The sequence below is a fragment of the Neopsephotus bourkii genome, unplaced genomic scaffold (assembly GCF_033783945.1).
Source record: "Neopsephotus bourkii isolate Nb327-2 ecotype Australia unplaced genomic scaffold, CSIRO-AGI_Nbou_v1 NB_1820, whole genome shotgun sequence".
NCBI classification, from domain to species: domain Eukaryota; kingdom Metazoa; phylum Chordata; class Aves; order Psittaciformes; family Psittacidae; genus Neopsephotus; species Neopsephotus bourkii.
In genome coordinates this window covers 12,440,812-12,455,606 of record NW_026902293.1, presented here as the reverse complement: position 1 = coordinate 12,455,606, position 14,795 = coordinate 12,440,812, and the positions used below count along the sequence as shown (strand labels likewise).

The window sequence follows — 14,795 nt, the reverse complement described above, 5'->3', positions numbered from 1 at the left end:
TAGCAGATCTCAGGCTTTCTTAAAAAAGAGAGGAAGAAAATGGCAGGGACTTAGCAACATATGTATTACAAACAGTATCACAAAATCTACTCTGTATGTGCAGCTTGAGGCCCCCAGCTAAGTCTATGATAAATATTTTCAAAGTTGCCTTCAAACATTTGTATTTAATTAATTTCCAAAAATAATAAACAGTCTGATAATATTTTGCATTCACTGTAGAGAAATTTTGAGGAAATAATGCCCAAAGAGCCCTGTTTTCACTGTAATATTAATTTAATAGGTAATGTGCATTATTCACATTTATATGCAAATACATGTGATATTAGTCCAACATGCAGATGACAGAGGCAGCTGCTTAGAAAGATGCATTCATACATATTAAGACACGCTGACCCACTAGTGCTGGAAGACTTGCTGATCCACTGTGCTTTAATCAGTTTGTTCTGCTGCGCATTAAACTGGTCAATGTTCAGACATTTCTCTGTTGCAGATTTTGTTGCACAGGAAAAAAGCCTTCTGTGCAGCCTTCTGTTTTCAACACGCGTAAATGCAAACACAGTTGTTTTTCTCTTCTTCAGGGGCTCTTCTTCTTGCTTTTCTGTTCTTCCTTAATCTCTTTTGCATTACACCTGGTCCCCAGTGCTGTTAACATTTCTGCTGTCGTCAGGTTGGCTCCCTTCATTATCAATCGATCTCCATCAACTGTAAAGGGAAAAAAGTCAAGAAGTTACAAAACCTAAATCACAAGTGTGCAGTTCTGTTTTGTATATATAAATCCAAACACCCTGCTCATTTTGTCTGATTAGAAGGTACTCTACTTACCAAGGAATTTGATTATGCCTCTCCCACAAATATATTAAACTGCACATAGGACACACGAAAATTTCATTTCTGTATTGAATTACTGAAAAATCTGAAACATTTGTCTAGGTATACCTATAGTAAGAACACATACTTGGTAAGAACGGCTCATACTATGCCCTCAAAATCATCTGACAGAAGGCGCAGAAGGCACTGGACGGCGTAATTTCCACACATGGCTCAGCATTTTAGCAGCATGTTGTCTATGGCCCGTTTAACTTACTTCTTTAGCCAAAACAATGAATTGGTTTACACAATCTGGTGGTTGTAATGTTAAAAAAAAAAAAAAAAAATGAGGACTAGGATTTCTAAAATTCTGAAAGGCATTATTTTAAAACAGGGAGGACGCAGTAGATGTTAAGCACTGTACCTAAGTTAATTTTTTTTTTCCGAGATTTGCAAATACAAAAGCCATACTCAAACCCATATACTGTGATACCATGTACGGCATTCAAGTTCCAGCCCCATGTTTGCCATCTTCAAGGCCTGCAAACTCTTTACTCGTTAAGTAATCAGCTCTCGTAAAATGAAGAATTCAGAGCTGTAGCTCTTGGCATTAGTGAAATAAATTGGTTTGGTCTTATGCTGTGAAAAACACTGAGCTTTACTGCTGAAGTCCTTATACATCAAAGTTAGAGACAGGCATGGGAAAGACAGAGGCACAGAGGGGGGAGAAACACATTGTCAACATATTTCATGTCTGAAATAACCAGACTTTCCCAAGCAAAATTAAGTACATTCAACATTCTTGACATATCTACTGATTCACTAAACAGATGGAAGTTTAAAGAAAAACAGTTATCAATGATCAATAATAATGAAAACTTTAACGGGCTACATGACATATTTGTCCATTACAGCACAGCAGGAAAGAAGACTCAGCCAGAGAAAAGGACAAAAGCAGATTACAGCCATCTGTTCACAGCCTAGAATCTGGGTTGCTTCCAGGTCTGATGAAATTTTCACCATCAAATCCCTGCCGGCTCACTGTACCCTCAAAGGAAACCAATAAATTTGTTGTACACCAGTTGACCTCATTCTGCATGTCCCATCTGCACATGTATGTTTTATCCATATAAGCAGTTCCTTCAAACTGCATAGTAAGATATTCAATTGCATAAGCAACTGAACGCATTCAGCCTTTCTGCTCTCAAGATGGAGATGCCTCCACAATGGATAATAGCAGAAATTTCAAAGTGAACAGATTCTTACATCAAAATGGAGCTACACTTAATTTCAAGAATTGTACCTGACTGCAAGGTCACAGAAGTATGTCACTACAAAAGCTGACTCAACCCTAAAGTTAAGTCAGTTCTTTGATCTAAGATCCACCAAATCTAACTATTGTAGAAGTATATATATAAACATTTACTAGACAACAACTTGTAACAGAATCATAGAATAGTTAGGGCTGGAAAGGACCTTAAGATCATTTAGTTCCAAACCCCCTGCCATGGGTACTGACACCTCACACTAAACCATCTCACCCAAGGCTCTGTCCAACCTGGCCTTGAGCACCACCAGGGATGGAGCATTCACATCTTCCCTGGGCAACCCATTCCAGTGCCTCACTACCCTCAAAGTAAAGAAATTCTTCCTTATATCCAATCTAAACTTCCCCTGTTTAAGTTTTAACCCGTTACCCCTTGTCCTATCTTTACAGTCCCTAATGAAGAGTCCCTGCCCAGCATCCCTATAGGCCCCCTTCAGATACTGGAAAGCTGCTATGAAGTCTCCAAGCAGCCTTCTCTTCTCCAGGCTGAACAGCCTCAACTTTCTCAGCCTAGTTATGAGTCCCTCTTCCTTTTTTCCCTCCCAGCTGCACAACATCTAGCTATGGACCAGAACAAAAAAAAAAGTAAGCACAGTTAAAAAAAAGAAAATCATAGAGAAGACAATAACAGCGTAACAACATACGAACCAGGAAGGTCTTTTTTTGGCCAAGATTAAAAATGAGCTCCTTACCAAACATAACATCTATAAGAGGTTCGGATCCATCATGTCTCACGTCAGCGGTCACTTCACAGTTTTTATTAGTGGCCTGGATTCTTTTATGGTGTATACATCCAAGAAAGTTTCTGAAAATATATTTGAAAATATATTAGGTATGTTGTAGATAGAAATTATAGAAAGTCTATTTCTAAACCTAATTTGAGTATCTTAATATTGCTGGCAAGAAAAGTATAAGCAAAATAGGATTTGATTCAACAATTTGAGACAGACTTCTTGTGGGATAATCACTGTTAAAAATCTAAATGGATACTCCTTATATGCTAACAGGTAAAATGCATATCAAAAAATTTTGCACAAATTCAGTGTATGCAGTTCTTGTGTTTCAGCTGGGTTAGCAATAATAATAAAAGAAAAATCAGCAATTTCCATTTTTCTTAATACATTGGTTGCTTGGCAGTGTTTTATTGTTTTGGTTTGACCCAATATTTATTTATGTAACATCACTGGTCTCCTGCAGATTTCTGAAATGCATGACAGGTACTTGACATTCTGGGTGCTTAAACACATTCTAGGTTAAGTTGTGTTACTAAGTTTATTTCAAAATAGATGTGTCTGTAAAGTTATTGCAAAATGACATTTTACAATTGTTTGGTGCAGAACTTGCATCACTCGAGGAGCACAATAACTTAGATTTATCCAATAGTTAATTACCATGTTAGAGCAGCAGCTGTGCTCTCTTTCTGTCCCATTACCAGCACCTGGACTAGTGATTACAGACCCTCACCTACAGACCAAGCAACTGAAAGGGACATCTACCTGGGCAGGCTGCTAAAGCTAAACACACACGCCTAGAGGTCAGGGTCTCCACTCAGGCACAGAGATCCTGCTCAAGTCAGCACAGAATGAATTCTCTGTGCATCCTGGTATAAATGAGCCCCTAAAACAGACAGAGCCACCTTCTCATTCTGAAATGTGAAGGTTCCACCTCGACTAAGCCACAAAGCTGTGATAAATTCAAGCCTTCAAAGACCATGAGCATGAAAGTTAAAGTACATCGGACGCATGTTCCAATGCCCCAGCACCCTCTCTGTGAAGAAATTTTTCACAATACCCAATCTAAACCTCCCCTAGTGCAGCTCAGGCTGTTTCCTCTTGTCCTATCACTTGTTACGTGGCAGAAGAGACCAGCCAGCTTCTCTCTCCATGCTCCTTTCCGGTACTGTGGAGAGGGATAAACTTCGTTTTGCACCTGCCATGGCAGCGACCCCGGCAGCAGCCGGCCGGGGCGGCGCTCTCTCTGTTCTCCAGGAACCTTCAACGCTTCCACGGGCAGAGAAGCAGCAGACCTGGGCCTGTCGCCGTGCCCGGGCCCTGGAGCAAGGTCTGGCGCATAAAACCCAGCCTCTACTCCTCTTCCCCAAATAAATAAAGGCAAAAAGTGCGTCGCTCACCCCTGCCCTGAGGCGCACAGAACCCGCGGGCGCAGGAAGGGCACGGGGCCTTTACAAACTGGGGAGCCCGCCCAAGGCTTCCCCGCCGGGCGCAGGCCCCAGCACGCCCAGGCTGCCGCGGGGCCGGCGCCGACGCGGCCCCTGCAGCCCCCTCACCTCGTGCTCTCCACGTTGGACTCGAAGGGGCAGAAGCGGACCACGATACTCTTCACCGGCCGCAGCACAACGTGGATCTTGGACGCCATCTTCCAGCTACCCTCTACTACAACTCCCAGCAGGCCCCGCGGAAAAGGCGGGGAAGGGCGGTGGTCGTGCTGTGCCGTCCGCCCCACAGGCACCTGGGAAATGTAGTCGGCGCCCGCCGCTCTGCTCGCGGCAGCCTTGCAGCATGGCGGCAGCCCGCGGGCACGGCTTTTGGTGGGGTGCCGGCTGCTTGCCCCCCAGTCTCATCTGATAACCCGAGGAGCCCAGGCCGGGAGAGAGACCGATTGATCAACCGGTTGCAGTTAGGGAATAAATAAATAAATAAATAAATAAATAAATAAATAAATAAATAAATAAACAATCATACTTCTGGCATGAATTTGGCATAAAACTGCCTTCTTTGGACTCTGCAGCAGAAGCAGCTGGCCCTTGTGCCATTAAGACTCGTACAGGGGACAGAGCATGAGGGATAGCACTTACGGGAAACTAACAATACATAGAATCACAGAATCAATGAGGTTGGAAAAGACGTTTAAGATCAAGTCCAACCATTAGCCAAGGACTGCCAAGTCCAACACTAAACCATGTCACTGAGGGCCTCATCTACACGGTTTTTGAACACTTCCAGGGACAGTGATTCCACCACTTCCCTGGGCAGCCTGTTCCAATGCCTGATCAGCCTTTCAGCAAAGAAATGTTTCTAAAATCTTATCTCAGCCTCCTCTGGCACAGCTTGAGGCCATTTCCTCTTGTGTTATCACTTGTTACTTGGAGAGGAGAACGTAGTGTTCATTAAATGAAGAAACTAAAAGGGTGGGTTTGTTTCTGTATGTTAAATATACCCCTATGATGTGAGAGTTCTTGATGTCTTCCAGAAGTGGTTTATTTACTACAATTGAATATTCAGGGAAATTAAGGAAGGTCAATAAGAAACAGCCAATACAGTTAAGGATAAATTAGAGGCAATATTCTGCAATATATTAAGCAGAAGACGGACTTGTAAGAGGCAATGCTACAGGAAGTGAATATGTCGTCGGGCTTTTTTCTCTAAGGGGTTAGATACAGGTGTTGCACCCCGAGGCCGCAGACAAGCGGTTTGGGTGTCGATGTGGTAGGTGCCAGCTTGGCATTTTCCACTAGGTGGCACAAATCTCCCTGAGAAATGCTCAACAGCACCCAGATCTTGGCCAGTGTTAGGGATGGGTTATGGAGGAAACCCGGTAGAAACGGCATTTAAACACGACGTGTATTTCTGTGGAATGTTCAATACAGACCCATGCTTCCGATATGCAAGAACTGCATTAAGTAACTAGCATCCCTTGTAACAGATAACCTCTATTTAGAATCATATCTTTGCTTATTGGAAGCCCTCTTTTTTAAAAAAATCATATAGCCATTGAGGAAAAATCTCCCTCTTCGCTGAGATTTAGCCAAGAGAAGTTAAGCAGCAAAACTAAATACAGCAGTCACGTTTTAATGTTTCCATTATGTTTTAAATATATATCTTAGTCTTCCTTTATGAAAAAAAAAAAAAAAAGCTTTTCTGTGAGTTTTTTTTTTTTTTAAGAGTTAACTGTAACCAATAAATGGCTAATTTAAATAGGAAAAAGTCAAAACACAGCACTGCACCAGCTACCAAGAAAGAGAAAAACAACTGCTCCTGTTAAACCCAGGACAATGGCAAAACCAGATCTGTATTTGCTCTTATTGCATTTTGATAGTAATTTCATGAAGAATGTTTAGCTTACACTGCACAAGTAAATGAAGAGAAAAATTTGTTTACTGCTTTCCATGCTCAGATCAGTCAACTTCTAAATCTATTGTCAGCAGTAAAAGCTGCATCTTTCCCCTTAAGCCATCTGTTTGGAATAACTGAAAACCAGCTCTGCTTTTTCAAAGTAATTTTTAATTTTTTGAAGTCTAAGAGATTTGAAGTAAGGGACCTGGAAAAAAGGTACATTACTGCAAATGTGAAAGCCTCTATGCTCTGTTCTTCCCTTCACAGACAGGCCTGTGTCCATGAAATGAAACCAAAGGTTCCTTCTTATCCCTGTGTGGAGGAATATTTCACCCTTGTATGCTACCCTACTTGTTGATGACCAGGTCTTCCTCAACACTTACTGTAGATGCAACAGTTTTAGCTGATGATAATTATGGTGACAGTGCTAACTTTTTCAGTTACTAGATTAGATAGGTGAGCTATTAAAAAAAAAAAAACAACAGTATTTTTTCATCTGCCTTTCAACTCACAACCCCAGCATGTTGGACTGCCCTCAATTTAAACCACAGTAACTCCAGATGATCTCTGAAGCACAATATTTAAATGCCTGTTCAGGAAAGCTGATAATTTATCCAGGAAAGACCTTGAATCAGGCTCTCCAGCTCCAGCAGGCAATCTGGGAACTCTCACATCTTCGTTTGAGACTGTTCTGCAGGGATGCACTTGGGAAACTGAATGATCCATGATTCTTACACCTAGTGATAATCATACACGTTCCTAAAGCATAGTAACATGAAGAGGCATAAAAGTTGTAATATTAAACTAGAAAAAAATTTAGTATTCCTTTCAGCAGGCTGATCTTTCTTATTATAAATGGTGCCTTTCAGCAAACTTTCATGTCATTAGTTTCACTGAAGTGTAGTCACGAGGCTTGATGATTTATATCTAAGAATCATACATGGCAAGAAAAACGTGTAGCCATATTTTACATTTTAATTATGAAGACGGGGAGGAAAAAACTATAATATTAATTAAAGTAAGTCAATTTTCTTTTTTTCTCATTGATCCCCCAGCTATCTTAGACACAGGGAAGATTATTCCACTTTTCCCCGTTTCTTACTCTTTCTGTAATGTTGTCTGACTATAGACAGACACACATATCAGAACTCTTGACATCTAATTTCTCCATAGTTTGGGTATGCCTGCTTTTAGTACCTTGGCTTTGGCTTTTGCTTGCTCTTCAGCTCATTTCTTCCTTTAAAATCTGGTGGGTTTTCCAGTTCTTCAGACAAAACACTGTATGAGAGAGTGCTCTCAGTGCTGCATTACACCATTACATTTCCATGCACTTACTCAGTTTGGAGTCCTGGATCATATCTCTGCTTGTCCTTAGCTGATTCCTTCCTCTGCATCTTTTTTTCCTGGGTCTTTCTCTGAGACTTGTCACAAATGTCAATAGGCCCACAATTTAGCAATCAAAATTTCATGTCTGCACACCTAGTTACAATGCTGTGTAGTCCAGGAATAAAATGTAATACTGCCTTTAAGGCAGTAACCAATACAGGCAAGTGAGCCAACACAAAGCCAGCAGCCTGTCTATTTCGCACTGAGGTGATGCTTCCAGATGGCCACCCAGAAGAGGCTCTTTGAGAAAAATGGTATGCTGGGCCTGACAGGAGAAACAAATTATTTCTGGAAACAGAAAAACCCTCTGACAAGTGCAGTATCATGGAGCATATCTTAAGAGCAATGGACAGAGATGTTTGTGATCGTAATGGACAGAGACATTTGAGATCACAGGGGACTTGTATGAAGTTATTACAAAATACTAGTGCTGCATTGAAGGACATGTTGGGATGAATCTCTGCCATACTGGAGGAACACTGCTTATAGTCATACAAATATTAACCAGCCTGTGTTTTGTGTCTGGTTTTGTTTCTTCCTTTGAACTGAGTATTCTTACACCATATGTTAGTTACTGAATTTTAAAAGTATTTCCCCAAAGAGAAGAGTTTGTAAGGTTCCTTTATTCTCTGAAAATCGTTGAAGTCAAGCATAGTTTTAGATTAATATTACTACTAATTTTGTATGTCATTTATAAACCAAATAATAGTTGCATGTTGGTAATGCAGATTTCAGAAGTAAAACTAAATCAAGCAGCAAAGGTGCCACTTAAAATGTACTTGGTTTATAATTAGTTCTGCAATAGTAACTCTGCATATCAGTTAAGAAAAGCTTTTATGGAAATGAATAAACAGATTCCCTGGTTGTTCTTTACTCCTCTGCAAACATGTATCTCTATTGCCTGAGGTTAACAACAGCCAGCAGAAATGTTTGCTGAAATAATATGCAGCATTTAACTGGCTGAACACATACTGTGCCAGTTCCTGACCTTTGTAGTTGATTTTCCTGAGAATAATACTGAAGTTTTTCAAGATACACCTTCGTAAGAGATAGAATAACAGTTTGCTTCATCTATTTTTCTTCCCTAATCAATATTACATTGAATATATACACCTATCATTTGGATTTTTATGTTAATTTAAAATATGCAGTTGCTTCCAGAAAATAAAGTGAATTATCATAATAGCTCAAGGCACTGTGCTATTAAAGATGAACTGAAATGAATGGCAACAACCCAAGGTTAGCACCTGAGTCCTTGAGATCTAGAATCTGTGCTTGAAATGCCAGGTAAATTAACTGTGTACAATTTTACCTTAAAGGTCGTTGCATGCAGTGACTCACAGATCACAGGAACATTCTCATTTGACAGACCTAACTCTAACGGAGACCTTGTTACAATTTGAGAAGGAACGCATTTCCAGAAGAGCAGAATTTGGAGGAAACAGCTGTATTGGAATTTCACTTGTATTCTCAAAGACTTCCTGAAGGCTTGTCTGTGCTTTGGATAACTTTTTCAGATTTTGATGAGCTCAGCAGCATATTTGACATTTGTACTGCTCCTCTAAGGGCATACTTCAGTGTTGTGAATATTGTAAACAAAGCAGTTTATTTTCACTGTCTTCTGCTAAGAATAGTCATGCCTATATACTGATGTGTTATTAGTATTGTTAAGAAACTATAATAATATTGCTTAGTTAAATGTGGTGACCAGCCAAGACAGATAGTCTTGGCTTTTTTATACACTTTTTTCATACAAATTTTTTCTACGGCAAGAACTTGCACCTGATGTTCTACAAGGTTATTTATGCACTAGTTTTAACTTCTACTTTTAGACTTCAAGAAGGTATCATCTAGGTATTCTAAACATGTAAGCCACAGGATACCTACTTAACACAAATAGAAGTTGAAACATAAGTGTCTAATCCGCAGACATAAAAGAACTAGCTTTCAAAAAAGGGTTTTTTATCTAACCGTTCTTTGTGACTAGTTCAATTTCATTTTATCTATTAACATAAGTGAAAGGTATCTCCTCAAGAGAGTCATTGTAAATAAGTCTTGCCACCTATATGACTAGAAGACCATATATACTGACATCAGTGACATACTACTAAATTGAGTATTGCAATTCCAATATAAAGGTAGTTTGCACTACTGAGAGGACATGGTAAAAATATTCTCTATTGTAAATCTAAATATGCCAGAACATCCTTCACATGAAACTCTTCCTGTTTGCAGTCAGAATGAGGGTGTTTTTTTAAAAAAAACAAAACCCAAAACAAACAAAAAAAAAACCCCAACCCATATCAAACCCCTAGCAACTGGATCGTGAATCTACTGGTCTTTTAAAGTAACAGAGGTATGTTTGGTTAAAGCCTGTGCATAGCACAGGAGGAGTATGATTCAAGTGATGTCACACAAGAATTCCAGATGCAATACAGCTGCCAATATGCACAGACTTACTGCAGCATTAGTACAATAAAGGTCTGAGCCATTTTGAAGTATTTGTCATATATCTCCTTATGCAATTATAATAATATTGTAATAATTACATTATTTTGTACTAATTGAAGTAAGCATGTCAGAAGATAGAGGACAATAAGTAAGAATGTAAGAGGTGTTATGAATACAGAAACTACATTATATAAAGAATAGGCAGCAGATGATAATTTAAACAGGTATTCTCAGGGAATTTATGTCACACAGAGGAAATTACGAATATAGAATGCTATATAAATAGCAAAAGTGGTGAATTTAAGCATACATTGCCCATTAATATAGGAATGAAGCAAGCGTCTTGTCTTAAAGCAGTGGTTTTCAACCAGTGGACCCTTAGTCATCTGTGGACTACTTGCAGTGGGCTCATGAAGGAGTATTTTACTGTTGGCAGGCTTCCAGTCAGGATCAAGGAGTCTCAGACTCCACTTGTAAATTGTAAGGATCCACAGATCAGTAAAGATAAATCACCACAGTGTACATGGTTACTGTTCAGCCCTGACAATGGGAGATAACAGAGCACTGGTTTACTAGGCTAGTTCCAGCTGGTCAGATTCTCCAGACAGGGTTTTTTAATGTTTTAAAAATATCAAAGAGTCTTCTCTGTATCATTCAAACCAGAAGAAATCATGACAATTTTTTCTCAATCTTGAGTTACTGACAGCTTATCCACATTTCATCCCTGTAACTATATTAGACAAACAACTCAGGGCCCTTGGGATAACAAATTCTTACCTTTATTCACTTTCTTGTGTGAAGTATATACGTATTAAACAGAGACTGTATGAGTCAGAGATTTAAACCACGTGTGTTTAATTTTGTACATATAATGTTCTTGTTCACATATTGAAATTGCTGGATCACATTTCATTTAGGTCAGTCACATTTCTTTCTCTAGTATCAATTGATAAAAAATATCCAGATGAATCAACACTATAAAACTAGAAATGTTTGCAATATAAGTATTTTTATGCTGTTTTCACATTTGTAATGAATTAGTAATGTATAAGAGATTAAGAATTATGATTTATTTCCCAATGGTCATTTCTAGCAGTAAGCTAGCTAATTTCTACTTATCAGAGCCTCACTGAGAAGTGAAAATCAACTTAGTGAAAATCAACTTAATGAAAATCAAACGTTTGTGATGAGGTATTACCATACTAAAAAGAACTATGCAGAGATTCAAGCAAATATTCAAGGGATAGGCACTTCAAAACGAAGTCAGAGAAACTGTGAACTTATATACATGTAGTCAATCTCCATCATGTCTGGGATGAGGAATTACATTCATTTACTGCCTACTGTAGTCTCTCCCAGCAAGTCTGTATCAACAGCAAAAAATCATTTTCCAAAGAGGCTTTTTCTTGCAAAAGGCATCTGTACTATGTTGGCTTCAGGTATGGTAACAATGTGAGGTTTTGTGGATACAAGCAGTCCCTCTATATGTATCTCTTATACAGCGGTAGCTGGGTTTATTTGCAATACTAGAATTCAGGTGATGTCTGACAATTCATAGCCCACTCCCATGCTACAAGCACAGAACAGGTTTGTCTCCACAGGCACTCTGTTGTCTGGACTAATAAGAATGATGCTTTTGCCATGACTGCAGAAAAATGAGCAAGCCATTTGAGAAAAGCAGCAGTGCACAGCAGAGGCAACTGCCTGTGGCTTCTCACAAAATATGTTTATGACAGCAGACAGCTCCTGTGGAATAGTTGTGATGAACCAAAGGTCTCTGCTGCCTTACCCTGCACTGCCCACAGCTAACAACCCTGCTCTGCCTTTTGTGGGGTCTATAACGTAACCATCTGTAATCAAGCAGACGTTATCAGCTCAGAGGAACAGACTTCTCCCAGTCTTAAACAAATATATGTAATCTATTTCAGTTATTGATTTGTGCTATTTGGCAGAGACGCATTTAAGTTTTAAATCCTCTGTGCTTCTTGCTATCTTAATAAGCTGCTCCTGCCTCCTTTCTGAGGGCTTTCAGGACATAGTCAATACCAATAAACTCTAAAAATGTGACAGGAAGTTTCATCTCATTAAAGCGATCCACAAGAGATTTCTTTCTTCCCTCTTTTGATTTGTGTTCACAATTTCTGACCTTTAATATCAGTGTTGTCTTACGAATATATTGTGTGCCCTGGGAAGTGTACTCAAGTATGTCACAGGACTTACTAGGGGATTTTTGCTTTATGTTATACATTTTTCTTGTCCACTGTAAGATGTTTATAGGTCACTGCAATAGCCCATAGTAGAATTGTTCTTCCAGAAGACTGGGTTCTGTGGAAATTATTTATATTGCATTCAGATATTGCTTCTCTATCGTATTTTTCACTGTACTTATGTAAATAATGTAATTTTTTTATTCTTTAGGGGTACAAATGCTCCGTAAAGACCTATCCGTAGGAATATCATAGTTGTCAGGGCTTTTTCTCCTACTGATATTATCATACCTGTGGTTCTGACTCTGTCATGTTGGTAAGGTGTCTGGAAACCGGGTTATGAGTCATCCTTTTTTTCTGTCTTAGAGCATCTTTAAGGGGCTTAAAGGAGGATCAGAAAGTAAAAATACAAGTGAAGGAACAGCTACCCAGCTTCCTAATCCTTCAATACTTCAGAGTCCACACAGTTCAAAGTGTTGACAGACTGTGGGCATGAGATGACAGTAGATTCGCGGGGCATCCCCATTGCTCCTTTGCAAGGCAGCAGTGCTGGCTTCAGTAGTCTCTCCTGTATCTCCTGTAGTTAGATATTCACATTAACCAGTCGGCCCCATGTTAGCACAGCCTCCTTCTGCTCAAGGATGCAGCCCTGGCATAACAAATTGCACTTGAACAGCTTGAGAGCTGCAGGTGGCTAAAGAGCCCCAAAACAACCACCCACTATCTAACAAAACCCAGCAGTTTCCAAATTTGCTGTAAGTCCTTGCAGCTAGTAACTACAAACATTTATCATTTTCTCCAGCTGAAGAAATTAGGCTGCTGCCTTCTCAACCTAGAAATGTGGGGAGGGCAACTCATAGGAGGAAATCACACTGAAAGGAGTGTCACAAAGACAGATGGGACCAGAAAGAAGCTGTGCTCAAAGAAATAGCAGTCTAAACCATTTTCTGTGTTGCTAAAATTTAATTTTACAAACAGAAATGGCTGATCAGGATTCTGATCCTCATCAGAAATCTGCTGAAGCCATCAATGACTGGCTCATTTTTGAGTGACACTGCACACTCATGCATAAAAATGCTCTATCAACATCGGGTTTAAATATATGCATAACTGGCTCCATGTTATGATGAGAATGATCAAGTTCTCAGAGCAAAAATCAGGATGCTGTATAAAGAGAAATGCCATGGGAATTACATGTTTTATGTATTTATGAAACTTTTCCATTAGGAAAAGTAGTCAAACGTGAAGCAGTCTTAGTCTGCTTTCATAGTGCTTTTACTTTTCCATAGGATTCACACAGCACAAAAGTATGCATAAAAGTCTTTCCCATATAAATGAAATACAAAAGTGATATGAATACCTTTTTTTGATAACAGTACATTAAAGGAATTGCTGTGCCCCTTTAGGAGCCTGATGTGATGCAAGCAGCACTGGTCAGCCAGTGCTAGAAAAAGACATTTTATTCCAGGTGACATTCAGTAGAGACGTCTCAGTTAAAAAAGTAGTCTTTAAAGCCTTTACATATTGTACCAATCACAGAATCTAAGTGAAAAAGTTGTTTCAAAACAGCCAATTTATGGTAAATGTTAATACTGACACAGAAAGAGAAACAAAGGGTTAAATGCGAACCTAATTCTTGAGTTGTGATCTAGAAACTACTGAAATCAGGTAACCAGTACTGACAGAGTAGGAAAAAAAAGCCCCCCAAAATAATAAGCCAGTATCGTGATATATGATATTCAGCAATTTAATAATGAAAGATGAGTAACCACAAGAAACTTGGAAATACATCAGGCTGATGGTGCCTTGGAAATGTATTAGGTGGCCATGAGCACCTACCTGTGTAGTGCACCAGAGTTCGTGAAGAAGGATCTGATCCTTTCTGTTGCTAATGTTTAATTGCAACAGGGATCCAGGTTTATGCTGGGGAATATCCATTGAACCCACTGGTGTTCTGCAACAAAATGCAGACCTGACTGTGGTGGCGCATGAGGCAGTGACACTCTGAGTGAGCCTCTTTGAGTCCATGGGAGCTGACTTCATAGGGTCATTGTTTTGTTCAGCAAGTGAATTTGGGTCTATTCCATTTCTGCGTTCCTGTGCTCAGGAAGTAATTTTACTGTGCAAATAATGGAGGAGAGATTCACCCAAAACCTTCCCCGTGTATTAAACATGTTCAGTCATGTTAACCTGTCTCTTTCTGCTTGTTTCTGTGATGGCACTGGTCAACCACAAAACCTGTTAGAGTCAATGGTTAGTTGCCACTAAGTTTATCCAAATGACATTGGGTCAAAATTCTTGTTGAAATTTCTGAATACAACTAAATAAAATTTCTTTACGGCAGAACAACCTTCTAACTAATACCAATTTAGTATGAAGTCCTTAAAAAATGCTGTGTGCCAAAGAAATGATGACTATGCCTAATTGTGCCACCACTATGTGGAGCTCACTTACATTTTGAAGCTAGAGAAGTCATACCAGATTTGCATTAACGTTTTCCCAGAAAACATTTTCTCAAACCGGTGCACAGCTGAACAACCAGAG

At 39.4% G+C, this 14,795-nt stretch overlaps 1 protein-coding gene across 1 annotated transcript; it reads right to left on the bottom strand.

Annotated features, from left to right (window-relative positions):
• Positions 1–254: 254 nt before the first annotated feature.
• Positions 255–4,557, bottom strand: MRPL53 (mitochondrial ribosomal protein L53). Its single transcript, XM_061343023.1, has 3 exons — positions 4,422–4,557; positions 2,827–2,939; positions 255–702 (listed from the first exon to the last, which is right to left on the bottom strand). The coding sequence occupies exons 1-3, from the start codon at positions 4,508–4,510 to the stop codon at positions 575–577; spliced, it is 330 nt and encodes a 109-aa protein (XP_061199007.1). The 5' UTR covers positions 4,511–4,557; the 3' UTR covers positions 255–574.
• Positions 4,558–14,795: the final 10,238 nt, after the last annotated feature.

Coding starts and splice junctions, on each gene's coding strand:
- MRPL53 (XM_061343023.1), bottom strand. CDS start 4,510: ATGGCGTCCAAGATCCACGTTGTGCTGCGGCCGGTGAAGAGTATCGTG. Junction 2,940..4,421: donor TCCAACGTGGAGAGCACGAG/GTGAGGGGGCTG, acceptor ATATATTTTCAG/AAACTTTCTTGGATGTATAC. Junction 703..2,826: donor TCTTATAGATGTTATGTTTG/GTAAGGAGCTCA, acceptor TTCCCTTTACAG/TTGATGGAGATCGATTGATA.